Genomic DNA, 14,493 nt, shown 5'->3' on the forward strand with positions numbered 1-14,493 from the left:
TTGCCATTCCTAAAAAGGACAACAGGAAATGTGTATTGGGATTCTGCCCCCTTAACCTGGGTTGGTGAAGAATATTAATGGTCACTGTGCTATTCTGTGGGAAGCATGTGTGAAGCCCTGGGGGAGATGCAAGAAAACCAGGTCGGACACAGTCCCTGATCCACCTGGGCTCCCAGTCTAAGCAGAAGGAAAAACAGCATGGCCTAGTGGAAAGAACTCGGGCCTGGGAGTCAGAGGCCCTCGTTTCTAATCCCAGCCCTGCCAATTGGTTGCTGTGGGACCTTGGGCAAGTCACCTAACTTCTCAGTGCCTCAGTTCCCTCAATTGTAAAGTGCGGAGCATGTCATCGTCCCTCCTACTTAGATTGAGAGTCCCAAGTGGGACAGGGATTGTGTTCAACCTGATAAACTTGAATCTACCCCAGTATTTATAACAGTGCTTTATTTTTTCTTTGTTGGTATTTAAGTACTTATTATACTCCAGGCACTCTACTAAGCGCTGGAGTAGATATAAAGTAATCAGGTGGGACACAGTCCATGTCCCCCATAGGACTCACTGTCTTAATCCCCACTTTTACCGATGAGGCGATTAAAGCAGAGAAGCTGTGACTCGTTGAAGGTCACACAGCAGATGAGTGGCAGAGCTGTGATTAGAACTCGGGTCCTGTTGACTCCCAGGTCTGTGTTCTACCCGCTAGGCCGTGCTGCTTCTCAATGTGCTTGACACACAGTGCTTAACGAATATCATAAGAAAACCTGGGTTCTTTTGATTCGCAGTCTCATTCCACTGGGCCACACTATCTTTGAGTATTTCAAAGCAGGTTAGCGTGATCGATAAGTGGTTTCTAAGGACCATAACTTCATATGGAGCAAGTTAATGGAGGCACGGGAGCATTTCACCGTGCCTCCCATCATCCTTTACACCTTGGAGCTCAGTTCATCTGGTTTCTGGCCGGTCGGTCGGGTCGCTGCCAGTGTGGATACGATACCAGATGCTTTAATGTCCAATATTTTTATTTTAAATGCCAACTTCCCTCTGCCTCGGCTCCTGCTACCTAGCTCTGTGGCTCAGCTGTGAGGCCCATGCTCAGAGGGATGTGGGTGGAGAAATGAACTCTCTGGAGCAAGGTGGGGAGGTCACACATCTTGTCTTGTTTTACGCTGGTGACTCGTCTCCAACCCATAGCGACTCTATGGTCACATCTCTCCCAGAACGCCCCACCTCCATCTGCAATCGTTCTGGTAGCATATCATGTGTCTCTGGAGAAATACCTGAGGTTCAAGATGGAACTTGGCAAAATATTCCCTACGTTGTCATTACATGATGCTGCAGACCTGTTTTAATGCTCAAAACATCACGTGCATCTAGGTGGTTTTACATTTAGAGAAGCAGGGTGGCCTAGTGGAAAAAGCACAGGCCTGGGAGTCAAAGGACCTGGGTTCTAATTCCAGCTCCACTATGTATTGGCTCTGTGACCTTGGGCAAGTCACTTCACTTCTCTGTGTCTCAGCTTATCTGCCAAATGGGGATTCAGTGCCTTTTCTCCCTCCTTCTCAGACTGTGAGCCCCAGGTGGAACCAGATGACCTTGTATCTACCCCCGTGCTTAGTACAGTGCTTGACACTTAGTAAAAGCTTAACAAATTTTACAATTATTATTATTATTATCCAAGTGGGCCCTAGCAATATCTACTGCACAAGGCGGGTGATGAAATGATATCTATTCTACCGATTGATATTTCATGTGGTCTCTTTGATTTTCCAACTAATAGCTAAGGACTATTACAGGAGCAAATGATGATGAATTTGCAACCTGAGAGGAAGGAGAATGTTGACTATGAAAACCAAAAGTCATTTCCCTCATACTGAGCAATAAGTACATTCATAAAGAAGTGGAAAACCTACCGCTCTGGACTTGAAGCCTGGAGTATATAAAGGAAAATTTACTCCTGCTTTAATATCCCTGGCTGGGTGATGGGGGAAATTTGTAATAAAATTGCTGAACAGTATTCCAATCCAAACTAAGTACACAGAACATCCTCCTTTCTTGGATAAATTGAACTGTGCAAAGCATTTCATCAGAACCACTGAATCATCTTGCAGCAGGCAAAAGAACGAATTCCTTGGTCCTTGTGGGGTCATTGTTAGCTCCAGTATTTTTTTACAAGAGAACATTAAGTATGGGGGCGGTGAAGGGGGAGGTGAGCAGCACTCTGGGAGGGGAAGTGAGGCTATAAAGGCGATATTTTTTTTGGTTGCACAAGTCGAGTAGAAAATGGTAGCATCAGCTGGTTTCTGCTCTCCAGCTCTCAGTTTGACAGCAGATTCGTAAGGTTGGGGAAGCATTTGAGTTATGTCAAGTCTTTCAAACGTGCACCCTTCGCAATTGTACTCGAAGCCGAATGCGTCTGGGCGTTCTGTCTGTTTGTTATTTAAGTTGTGTTCTTTCAAATGTTGGGGGAGGGGGAGGTGGATCAACATTCTTAATCTCTGTCAAATCCATTGGCAGGCAGATTTACAGTGGTGTTTGGTCAGTTGCTTAGGGGACGGGACCAAACAGCATATTGGTTGTGTTAAGTTGGGTTTTGTGGTTTTACAGTTTAGGAAGTCCAGTCCTTGTTCAAGAACATGCAACCATTCCTCTTTGAGAATTTTTCTCTTCCTATGTAAGCCGTTGTTGTTTTTAAAGGAAAGTTATTTTGAAAAGTTTAAAGGAGCTTTGGTGCAACAAAGAAGTTGCACCACAATCTAATCAATAGGTAGAGGGATTTTTTTTCTCCCCAATTATTTTTTCACGGCGATTAAAAACAAGCAAAAACTTGAGATCTTTGGGAAGGAGGGGAACTCTACCTGCCTTTGCTTAATGTAAACAGCCAGTTTCCCAAATGTTTGAACACGTGTGGGTCTTCTTAGGTCCCTGGCACATCTTCAGCCTCTGGGCTGAACATTATTAGGACACATTTATGACCATTGGATCTTGTGATTTAAAGTCAAGTTTTTTTTTTCCACAGGGGGCTACTAGTAGTGTCTACTTGATTGCTTCAGTGTGCAATGCCTTTCCTCGTTTCATTGCGTCCGAAAGGCCAGGCTTGAGAAAATGGAGTGAGGTCAACTTGGTAAGAAGGGCCCGATGATGTTGGCCTTCCTGGGATGGACACAGTTAACGGGGCTGATTCTGAGTTCTTCTGATTTCTCCTTTGGCACACAGTGTGCTTCATTAGTGACTTCTCCAGAATTTAAAAAATATCAGTGTTGCCACTGTTCTTCATTTATCTGTCAAATTAAGCATTTTCCCCACCTCTGTGTTTAGCTCGTGTGAAGCTGCTGTAAGCTCCACCAGAGGTAATGCGTTTGGGTCTTCAGAGATTCTCTAATGCTTGTTATTCTCCAATTTTTCTCTGATTTCTTGCTCTGATTAAATTTAATACGGCCCCCTTTAATACGGTTGTATTGCACTTGTAATCTTCACAACATTTTATAACTTCTTTGGTACTCTGGCAGTGACTGCTGCATTCTCCCCACTTCCGTGATTATCTTGCACTTCTCCATGTAGCTCTATATAAACACAGTTAGTACATGTTTATGTTTCTTCACTTGTGCGAATATATTTTTTGTGTTGTTTTCCTTCCCCCATTAATCACAAGCCCCTCGAGGGCAGAAACGCCCACAGCTTCCTCCTTTGTAACTCCTTACAGCTTCTGGTCTATGGCTCTGTGCCCATGGACACTCAATAAATGCTCTTGACTGACCGATACGTCATCTTCAATCAGTTGATGGTATTTACTGAGCGCTTACTGTGTGCAGGACACTCTACTAAGCACTTGGGAGAGTACAACACAACAAAATTAGTGGACACATTCCCTGCCCATAACAGGCTTGCAGTCTAGAGGGAGGCTCGAGTCAAAAAATCTAAGACAGAAGAATAGCGGCTCATTTTAAAAAATCTGTCTCTCTTAGAAACACTCCAGGGGCTTAAACCGTTCTCTTGTCCCTTCTTGCTTTGGACTAACCTGAACTTCTCCTGCCAAGATGTAAACTATTTTTATCATGAGGCTACACCTGCTTTCCCTCCATACCCACAATGGGATCTGGGAAAGAGTCTTTAAGGTGTCAGCTGTACTTCCTGTGACACCCAAGTCCCCTCAATCAATTGCTTTTCTTCTCTTTTTTTTCTGGTTCTTCATTTTCATCTCAAGATTGTCTATCCGTTTCCTTGGCTACTGGGTAGCTAGAAAGGAAAATCCCGATAGAACTTGATGTTGCTTCATTTTCCCCATTCTTGACATTCTGAACCCTGCAAATGTCACAGGTGTTCTGAAAAAGGGTAGAAGTGTTCACAAGCTCTTACAGAGGGAAAGAGACAAAGTTCAACTATTTAACTCAGGAGTATGGCTTCAAATGATTCATTCTTGGAATATTGAGCTTCAGTCTTCTTCCTGTAAAACATATAATAATCTACTAAGAACAGTGTTGTCCCTGGGCCAGGAGTCTGTATTGCACATTTGATTTTTATGAGTTGTAAATTTAAAGCGATTTTGAGTATGTGTCGCTGTGACAAGTCTTAGAGTGAGGCTGATCAGAGCTCAGTTTTCATCCTTGGAGTGAAGCTGATCAGAGCTCCTCTCAAGCTTGCCTACCTTCCCTCTCCCTTTATAATACAAGTTCCTAGAATCTAATGGGACCTACATGAAGCCCATCCTGGAGCTGCACAAAAGTGAGCAAGAGCCGGCCTGGATCGGTGTGAAGTTGACTGACCTATTTAGCTGTAATCTCAAATGGGGGATATTTTGAACGTTTTCCTAAATTCGTCTGAAACTCTAACAAATCCGGGACTGACAGGATTGAAACCCAGGTGCGGGCTCTACCTGGAGAGAACCATGGTCATTATATTCTATTTACTCCCCTGTTGAGGTGGGGAATCTTGTCTTCTTCAGTAATGAGCTCTCGGTGCCCATGATGATCAAGGGTTTGTGAAAGATTCTGGCAGGATGTAAACTCCCTTGTCTTTGCATTCAATCATTCATTCATTAAATCATTTTTTCCGAATGATTTTCCGAATGAGTATGGGGCACCAACTGTATGCAGAACCCTACGCAGTGCCCTTGGGAGATAGAACAAAAGTAAACAATTCACGCCCTGCCTTTGAGGAGCTTATCATCTGATAGGAATGACAGAGAGACATAATTGTATACATTTAGTGGGGGCAGGAAGGAAATATATAAAATTAGTAAAAACAAGATACCTTATTCACCACCACCATGTGTTGTGGTCCTTGTTATTGTTAAATTTTGTTCAGTAAAGTGTTCTATTTGTACTATAGACCGCACAGTAAATATAAACAGGCTGTGTCAGAGCTTAGTGAAGAAAGTTGCTTAATGATCAGTCGATCAACAGTATTTATTGAGCACTTACTGCATGCAGAGCCCTGTACTCCCTTGTTTTGGATCCCCTGGAGATGTGTAGATTTGAGCCTCTGAGTGATTGTCAAGGGAAAAAAGTCTATGTGCAGTGCAAGAAGGAAGCAAAGCAGAAGTAGCTGGGGCTTATGAAGTTACAAACTCATCTGTCTAGAACATTGTCTTGTTCTTAGAAGCCTAGAGAGAGTTTCTATGCCTTCAGTCAGTTGAGATGACTCGAGGGAATTTGAATTAAGAGGCCAAGAAATAGGAGGACAAAGTGGTGGGGACGGTGAACTCCTAAGAGAAAGACCAGAATAAGTACATCCCGGATGAAGGGATGACATTCGTGACAGTGACTATTTTCATGAGCCTGTAGCATGTTTTAAATCCTTGACCTAACAATATTAGTAGATCAATTTAGCCAATCAATGCTCCTCCTATTAGGTTTTATAACTCTGGGACATATTTTTTTGTGCCTTCTCCAGTGGCTGTTGTAAACAAATTAAATAACCACGCAGAGCCGGGCATTCATAAGCACAACCTCAAAATCCTTGTGTGATCATGCTAGATTCCTTCCACAACTTCCTTTTCATGTGCTGTCAAGTGCAACTTGTCTGGGCCCTAGGGAAGGAGAAATGCCAGGATGATGTAGCTCTCCCCGCAGGATTCTGATGCGTCAACTGAGCAAGAGGGATTATGGAGTTGAAATGAGAGTATTTAGAAAATGGGTGTGACCTGCCCTTCTCCTCCTTCCAGTACTCTGTAATATGTCTTCAGGTAGCCATCTTCATTCCTTGCTGCTTTATTTCCAGTTAAAAACCATGTGTTTGTGATTTTAAAAAGAGACTGCAGGCCGTTCTTGTGTGTCTTGCAATGACTGGGGTCCTATCATGCTACAGAAATACCCCTCATCTCTCCCACTCTCCATCCACTGCCAATCCCAACCGCTGGTGGTTACCAAGGCATCTGATAGGGGAAGGTTTTGAAGTCAACGTGGTCTAGTGGAAAGAGCACGGGCCTGGGATTTAGAGGATCTGGGTTCTAATCCTGGGTCTGCCACTTGTCTGCTGTGTGATATTGGCCAAGTTACTTAACTACTCCGTGCCCCAGTTTTCTCAACTGTGATTTAAATCCCTCTCCTACCTTCCACTTAGACTGCGAGCCCCATGTGGGACAGGGACTGTGTCTGCTCCGATTAACTTGTTTCTACCCCAGCACTTAGAACAGTAAGCGCTTAAGCTGGTTTCAGGCCTTACCGAAGCAACTGCTTATCAACCAGGCATCTGGGGAAATAGAAGTACTTAGGCAGTTGGAAATGTAGACTCATTTTAACTACCCGAAAAAAGGGTTTTTCCATATCTTTCCACACTTGAGGAAAGTGGAAAGAGTCTTTTACTGGTCATCCAGCCTGGTCTCTGCAACAGTGGCTGGGGAACGTAGGGCAATGAGCCCTAGGTTGGTAGTCAGAAAACTTGGGTTGTAGTCCATCTGTGCCACTGGCTTCTTGGGTGTCCTTAGGAAATGCACTTAGTCTATAGGTGCCTCAGTTTCCCTCTCTATAAAATGGTGATAGATATTAATGGAAGCAGCATAGCCTAATGGCAAGAGCACGGAGTTGAGAGTCAGAGGTCATGGGTTCTAGTGCCGGCTCCGCCACTTGTCTGCCGTGTGACCTTGGGCAAGTCACTTAACTTCTCTGGCTCTCAGCTACCTCATCTGTGAAGTGGGGATTGAGGTGTGAGCCTCATGCGGGACAGGGACTGTGTCCAACCTGTTTACCTTGTATCTACTCCGGTGCTTAGAACAGTGGTTGGCACATAGTAAGTGCTTAACAGATACCATACTGATAATTATATCTGCTTTCCCCCTGTGAGACAGGAGATGTGTCTTGTCTGATTATCTTGAGTCTATCCTCGGATTTAACACAGTGCTTGGTTTGTAGTAAGAACTTAATAATATTATTACTCAAAAGCTCTTAAATCATCTTGTATCAATTAAACTCTAAACCGTATTCAAAGACATCCAAGAAATAAGAAGAATAATTGTGATATTTGCTAAGCTCTTACTAAGTGCCAGGCACAGAGTATTCAGTGCTGGGGTAAGATCAGGCTGGACACGATCCCTGTCCCACATGAGGCTCGCAGTCTCAATTCACTATTTTACAGATGAGGTAACTGAGGTACAGAGAAGTGAAATGACTTGCCCTAGGTCACACAGCAGCTGTAGAGGATCAGGATTAGAACCCCCAACTATCTGACTCCCAGTCTCAGGCTGTATCCACTACACCAGGCTGCTTCTCTGGAGCTCCACAGCTATCTCTGAAAGTCTAGTCTTGTGTTTGAACAGGTAGTTCTTATTAATAGCTAACCTAAAGGCATCGATCATTAATTAGCTTAAACCTATTTTCTCCTCTTCCTTGCTGACAATTTTAAGGTTATTTCCTCTGCCAGTGAAAACTAATAGCACACCATCATTAGAAAAAGAGCCCTGAAAACAGGCAGTGGTTGATGATTCCAGGGACCATTTTGTAAGAATCCAGTGTTTGTCCTGGCCAAAGTTCAGTCTAAGCAATAACATCCCATTCAGAATAGTTCACATCTCTTTTTCAGTTAAGATATTCTTCTTTGCTTTCCGTCCTAGACGGCTATTTATTATCTAAAGCATGTTCGTAGTTGTTGTCATCGCCCACTACTCAGTACTCTGAAAAGTCGACATGATCCCGTATTTTACTTATTAAGTATGTGTATTTAGGGTTGTCATAGAGCTTCACATTAGCATGAGTAACCTTCAAATGGCCACATAGGGTGCTAGCTGAAAAAAATCTCAGCTATCCAGATACCGATTTAATGTGTCATCTCACACGAGTTTTTAATAAGTATGGTATTTATTAAGCACTTGCTATATGCCAAGCAGCGCGCTAAGCATGGGGTAAATACAAGATAGATCAGATACGTTCCCTGCCCCACATGAGGTTTATGAATCGGAAGGGAGAACGAGTATTTCATCCCCAGTTAACAGATGAACAAACTGAGACACAGAAAAATGAAGTGACTCGCCGAAGGTAACACAGCAGGCAAACGGCAGATTCGGGACCCAAGTTTTCCGACTCCCAGTTCTGTGTTTCCAAGTCCAGCCCTTAATTACCAGCAGAGTCGTGAAAGGTTAATGTGATCTGGATACTCTCTGTTGGTATCTTAGTATTTTATCTTAGAAGTATGTTCTGCATACAGAGTAAATGCCCAGTTAATAATATTGACTATCTGTTTGTTTGTTTGAATGCCTTTCATTAAACTCTGGAGAACAATGTCCCAAAACAAATCCAGTTTTTGTGTGCTAAGGTAAATGAGCTGCCTTGCCTCATTGATGCTGGACAGCAGCATGTTATCCGAATGTTGATTTGGGGAGGCTTTAGAGGGAAGTCAGAAATCACCTAAGAATAAATCGTTGCAGTGGAGTAAACGAGATAAACAAAGCTGCCTTTTGCTTAGGTATCGTTAGCATCGAATACTGAAGAATAAATAAATTTCTCTTGTGATGGCGTGGATGTCTGACAGACATGTGATATCTGAAGTTCACCTTGGGTGGACAGGTTATGTCAGACTCTGAACATGGGCAGTCGTGTGCGGGGCAGGCAGAATTTAGCAGCAGAGACCCCAGAAAATCATTCCCAAGGAACCTTCCCCAAAGAAAGTTGCAAACAATACCAGTCTTCAATTACTGAAAAGGAAAAAGGAAGCGGAGGGCTGGATATCAATCTTGCCAAAGGAACCAGAAAAAAAAGTACAACATTGTAAACTTTCCATTCTTTTCTGAAATGCAATTCAACCATTGCAGATTAAGAGAACAATGACAGAGTAGTTGGAAAAATCTAATCTAGATGATAAACTCCTAGGAAACTGGACATAACATTAGCATGACCCCAAAGAGGAAAACTAATTACCCCTTTTTTATATTTCAATTGGTAAGCAATTGTTCTCCGGCATTCCATCTTAGAATCGGTTTACAATATTTTGAGAATTTAGGTTAATGTTTTCAATGAACTGCTAAATTGTCAAGATCTATTTTGATATACCTACTCATTTGCCTATCTGCATTCTATTAGACCCACTGGTTAACAGGAATCTTAGCCAACTAAAAATGTATCGAGGCCTTAGAAAACTCAAAAACTTCCCAGTTGACTGAACACCTTCATTCATCTCGCACTGAGCAATCGATCAATCATGGTATTTATTGAGTGCTTACAGTGTGCAGAGCGCTGTCCTAAGCAACGAGGAAATAGAGCACAATAGAGTTGGAAGACACCGTCCCTGCCCCAAAGGAGCTCACAGTCTACAGTGGGAGACGGATGTTAAAATAAATTACAGATGGGGAAATGGTAGAGTATAAACGTGTATACATAAGTGCTGTAGGGATGAGGTGTGTGTCAAAGTGCTAAAGGGGTACACAGCCAAGTTCATAGATGATGTGGCGGCGAGGGGTGGGCAGATGAGGGAAATAAGGTCTTAGTCTGCCTAGGTCTCTTGGAGGAGAAGTGATTTGTGGAGGGCTTTGAAGCTGGAAGAGTGGTAGACTGTTGGATGTAAAGAGGCAAGGAGTTCCACGCCCAAGGGAGGCTGTGAACAAGGGGTTTGTGGTGGAAGAGACTAAATCAAAGTACAGTAAGTAGGTTGGTGTAAGAGGAGCAAAGTGTGCCGATTTTGGGTGTAGTAGGAGATCAGTGAGGTAAACTAGGAGGAGGAAAGCTGATTGAGTGCCTTAAAGCTGATGGTAAGGAGTTTCTGTTGGATGCAGCGCTGGATGGGCAACCCTTGGAGGTTTTTGAGGAGTGGGGATATATGGACTGAATGGTTTATCAGAAAAATGATAAGCAGTGTGGCTTAGTGGACAGAGCCTGGGCCTGGGAGTCAGAAGGATCTGGATTCTAATGCCGGCTCTTCCGTTTGTCAGCTGCGTGACCTTGGGCGCTTCACTTCTCTGAGCCTCAGTTATCTCATCTATAAAATGGGGATTAAGACTGTGAGCCCCATGTGGGACATGATCTGTGTCTAATCTGATTAGCTTGTGTCTACCCTAGCTCTTAGTACAGTGCCTGGCCCATAGTAAGAGCATCGCAGATTCCATAAAAAGAGAACGATCGGGGCTGAAGTATGGACTGGAGAGGTTAGAGCGTAGAAGGCAGGGAGGCCAGCAAAGAGGCTGAAGCAGTAGTCTTGGTGGGCTCATAGATGAATTGAGGTCACCAAGGATTTTCTGGTTGCTTATAATTTTGTCATCAATTCCCACTTAGGTGTAAATGGAGTCTCCTGTTTAATAATGCACACCAGTGATAGAAGAAAAAGGCAAGACTATATGAGTAATAAAGGAGCTTTATTTCAAATGGGTACTAAAAACGTGCTCTATAGCACCTGTGTTTGGACCATCTTTTAATCAGTGCAGGTACAATATCACATCAGTTACTTCACATTCCAAGCCTATTAAAGTTTTGCTCCATAATCTCAGTTTTCCATATCCATCCTGGAAAGGTGCTATAGTTTTTATTTTTGGCAGCCACTGAGTGGTTGATTGTATATTGTATATTGATTGTATATTAGTAACCAGGCCACCTTTCAAATGATTTAGTAATAATATCCTTAGTTTTTTATGATCATTCTCACTTCTGTCTCTCTCCCTCTCCCGTCAGTTCACCTGTCTACAAGCCACGGAGGCATGACATAAATCAATTATATTTACTGAGTGTTTACTGTATGCAGAGCACTGTACCAAGTGCTTGAGAGAGTACGGTTAACAGTTGGCGGACTTGTTCCCTGCCCACAAGGAGCTTGCGGTCTAGAGTGGGAGGCAGATATGAAAGTAAATTATGGACATATACATAAGTGCTGTGGGGCTGAGGGTGGAATGAATGTAGAGTACAAATCCAAGTACATGGACATTACAGAAGGGAGGGGGAGGGGGAGAAATGAGGGTTTGGTCAGGGAAAGCCTCCCCGAGGAGGCATGATTTAAATAAGGCTTTGAAGATGGGGAGAGTGATCTTCTGTCGGATATGAAGGGGGAAGGAGTTCCAGGCCGGAGGCAGGGTGAGGGGTCGGCTGCGAGACAGGTGAGAATTGAGGTACAGAGAGGTTAGCGTTAGAGGAGTGATGTGAGTGTGCTAGGTTGTAATAGAAAATCAGTGAGGTAAGATAGGAGGGGTCATTTTTATTTTCTAGAACCATTCTAGGATTGCTCTTTCAAGAGTGGAGAGGCTGGGGTTGTCATTGCCGAGAAAATAATTGTGGTATTAGTTAAGCGCTTGTTGGTGCAAGAACCCATACTGTGCGGTGGAGTAGATATAAGATAATCAGGTTGGACATGGCCCTGATGGAGTTCACGGTGTAAGTTAGAGGGAGAAAAGGTACTTTGTCCTCATTACGCAAATGAAGAAACAGGCACAGAGAAGCTGTGACTTACCCAAGGGGACACGGCAGGCAGATGGCAGAGCCGAGTTTAGAACGCAGGTTCTCTGACTCCCAGGCCCGTGCTCTCTCCTCTAGGCTATTTTGCTGAGTTGACTGACTGCTTAGTATGGAACATTCCTATTTGGCATTCCTCTGCAGAGCGTGTTCTCGTTTGGCCTTCAGGGAACAGGCTTTACCTATTTTCCACATACGAATGCCACGGCTTCTACAATGCGATCGACTGTTCCGCTTCGTATGGAACCCAGATGTGGAAATTCCCACTATTTGTTTCGCAGGCCTTCTCATCATTCCAATTACATTTTGCAAGGTGCCTAACAATCACAGCGCGGGGAGGCGTTTTTCTCATGTCATTCTGAAAGAAGTTATATGGGTCATGGCAGACTAATTGCATCTCCTTTCCAGTTACCTCACTCAGCTTTAAGGTTCCGCATTACTGTGAATGAGACATATGGAGCTCTTTATGGAGCTCTGGGTAATTAATCAATACCCTGTGAAGCTCCAAAATGCTGTATAAAGCCTAAATGATAATTGCTGCTTGAATAATGGTGGTGTTGTTATGATAGGTTTCGGGACCTGTCTTTTCCCTGGATAAGGACCCAGAAGCATTCATTCTATTCCCCCTATGCGTGGAGGAGGCTATGAAGCCCTCAGCGTTTTGAGCTACAAGTCCAACCTTGCTCATCTCCTGTCTCTTAACAAGACCCGTCAGTTCCCAGTCAGGGCTGAAAAGGGCCTCAAAATGGTGGCATTGGGGCTCATTACCACATTGAAGTCTCCCAGTTCCTGTTCCCTTAAAATCCTTGCTCTTCTCCTTCTCTGCTCTTAAAATGAAACGTGTAGGAGCTTTGCTAGGGAGTCGATTGAAATTAACCCCGAAGTTATCATCAAAGTAAAAAACTTAGAGGATTCTATTTAGAGCATTTATTGAGACTAGATTTGACAGAGTTAGTTAGGCCCAAGGTATTTCAGCTAATGATGAAGAATGGGAATGATACTTTGAATGTGATTTCAGTTAATGCTTCATTCGTTCTGAGATCAAGGGATGATGAGTAATAAAGAGATCCTAAATGTCATTAAGTAGAAAAATCAGCCTGTGATATATTTATTTGGGCCTCTGATAGTCTTCTGGAAACCTATATTTTTATTGGTCTCTTTCTAAATGTGATATAGGTGGATTATGAATATCCATTTGCCAATGTTCACATAAATGCAACTGATGGCTGGTTAGTGATCCATTTTCCTTTTTTTTCCTTCTCAGAAATTGGACCAGTGACAATTACCACAGATCCTAAGAAATTTCAATATGAACTCAGAGAACTTTATGTTCAGGTGAGTGTGATTTTATTGAACAAACTGTATTAGTTGTGCTTGCCACCAGGATGCATTTTTTTCGGATATGGAGGTTAAACTATCTTTTTTAGAATTTAAATTTTTCTGGTAGATTATGTTGTGGAAAATGGCAAGATCTCTTTATGGAGCTTGTTAAAGAACTTGTAGCAGCCTGCATTTGGTTCGGTGCTACTTTTCCTACTGGAAGAAATGGATACTGTCCCGGGATTACCATCAGTTTATCACAGTGTTTGGGGCTTTGCACTTGGTTCATCCATTCAAGTGTATCTGTTGAGCACTTACTGCACACAAACCACTGTACTAAGTGCTTTGTCTAGATCCAGTGTTTGTCGGTTGCTCTCCTTGGCTGGGTCAAGCTCATGTCTAATTTGGGAGGGGCTAGGGAGGTGTAAAAATTGAAAGCCAGAAGGTACTTCAGTATAGCCCATTTTAGGTTTTCTCAATCCAATCACCTTGCTTCTCTCAGTCTTCCTGTTCTTAATTACAAGTATACTTGTTTCTTAACTCCTAGATCCTTTCATATTGCCTTTAATCAATTGCCTCTTTCTTCTCCACTCATATCCCATCATCATCATCATTATTAACAGCATTTATTAGGTGTCTACTCTTTTTTTATATTTTTTATGGTATTTATTAACTTTTAATCTAGTCAACTTCTCTGGGTCTCAGTTACCTCATCTGTAAAGTGGGGATTGAGCCTGTGAGCCCCGTGCAGAAGAGGGACTGTGTCTAACCTGACATTTGTATTTACCCCAATGCTTAGTACAGTGTCTCGCACATAGTAAATGCTTAACACGTGCCACTATTATCATTACTGTTGTTATTCTGCTCATTAATGTATTTTTCCAATCCCCACTTGAACCTGGTGCTATTCTTTGCCTTCACAATTCCCCATGAGAATGAATTCCTTCCTATGGCTGATAAAGACTTTTCCTTGTGTTTTATTAATGGCTGGCTCCCTCACCATGGTGTGGTGGGAGACAGCAAACAACAACTTCACATTCTCCCCATCTATGACCTTTGTGCTTTTGTAAGATCATTTTAACCCTCACCTTTCTCTTCTCCTCCTTCATCTCCCAATGTCTGAATAATGAAGCTGAAAGGGGAAGCTAGCTGAGTGGTCATAATCAGCCTCTGCAAACTCAAACTCCTTTTTCCTCTCTGGAAGAAAAGTTGGATTTTATTAGCGGCACTACTCCTCCGGTTACTTCAGAAGGGCTTTGGTGGCAAATTGCCTTGAGCCTTTTGAGTCTCCATTTCTCCATGGGGCCAGAAATATTACTTGGAA

At 43.0% G+C, this 14,493-nt stretch overlaps 1 protein-coding gene across 2 annotated transcripts in view; it reads left to right on the forward strand.

Annotated features, from left to right (window-relative positions):
• Positions 1-14,493, forward strand: part of HMCN1 (hemicentin 1) — a 293,317-nt gene that overhangs the window by 45,855 nt on the left and 232,969 nt on the right. For both annotated transcript variants that reach the window (XM_029080708.1, XM_029080710.1), the window contains exon 2: positions 13,114-13,184. In XM_029080708.1, coding sequence (XP_028936541.1) covers positions 13,114-13,184 — 71 coding nt within the window. The remainder of the gene's footprint in view (positions 1-13,113; positions 13,185-14,493) is intronic.

The sequence above is a fragment of the Ornithorhynchus anatinus genome, chromosome 16 (assembly GCF_004115215.2).
Source record: "Ornithorhynchus anatinus isolate Pmale09 chromosome 16, mOrnAna1.pri.v4, whole genome shotgun sequence".
NCBI classification, from domain to species: Eukaryota; Metazoa; Chordata; class Mammalia; order Monotremata; family Ornithorhynchidae; genus Ornithorhynchus; species Ornithorhynchus anatinus.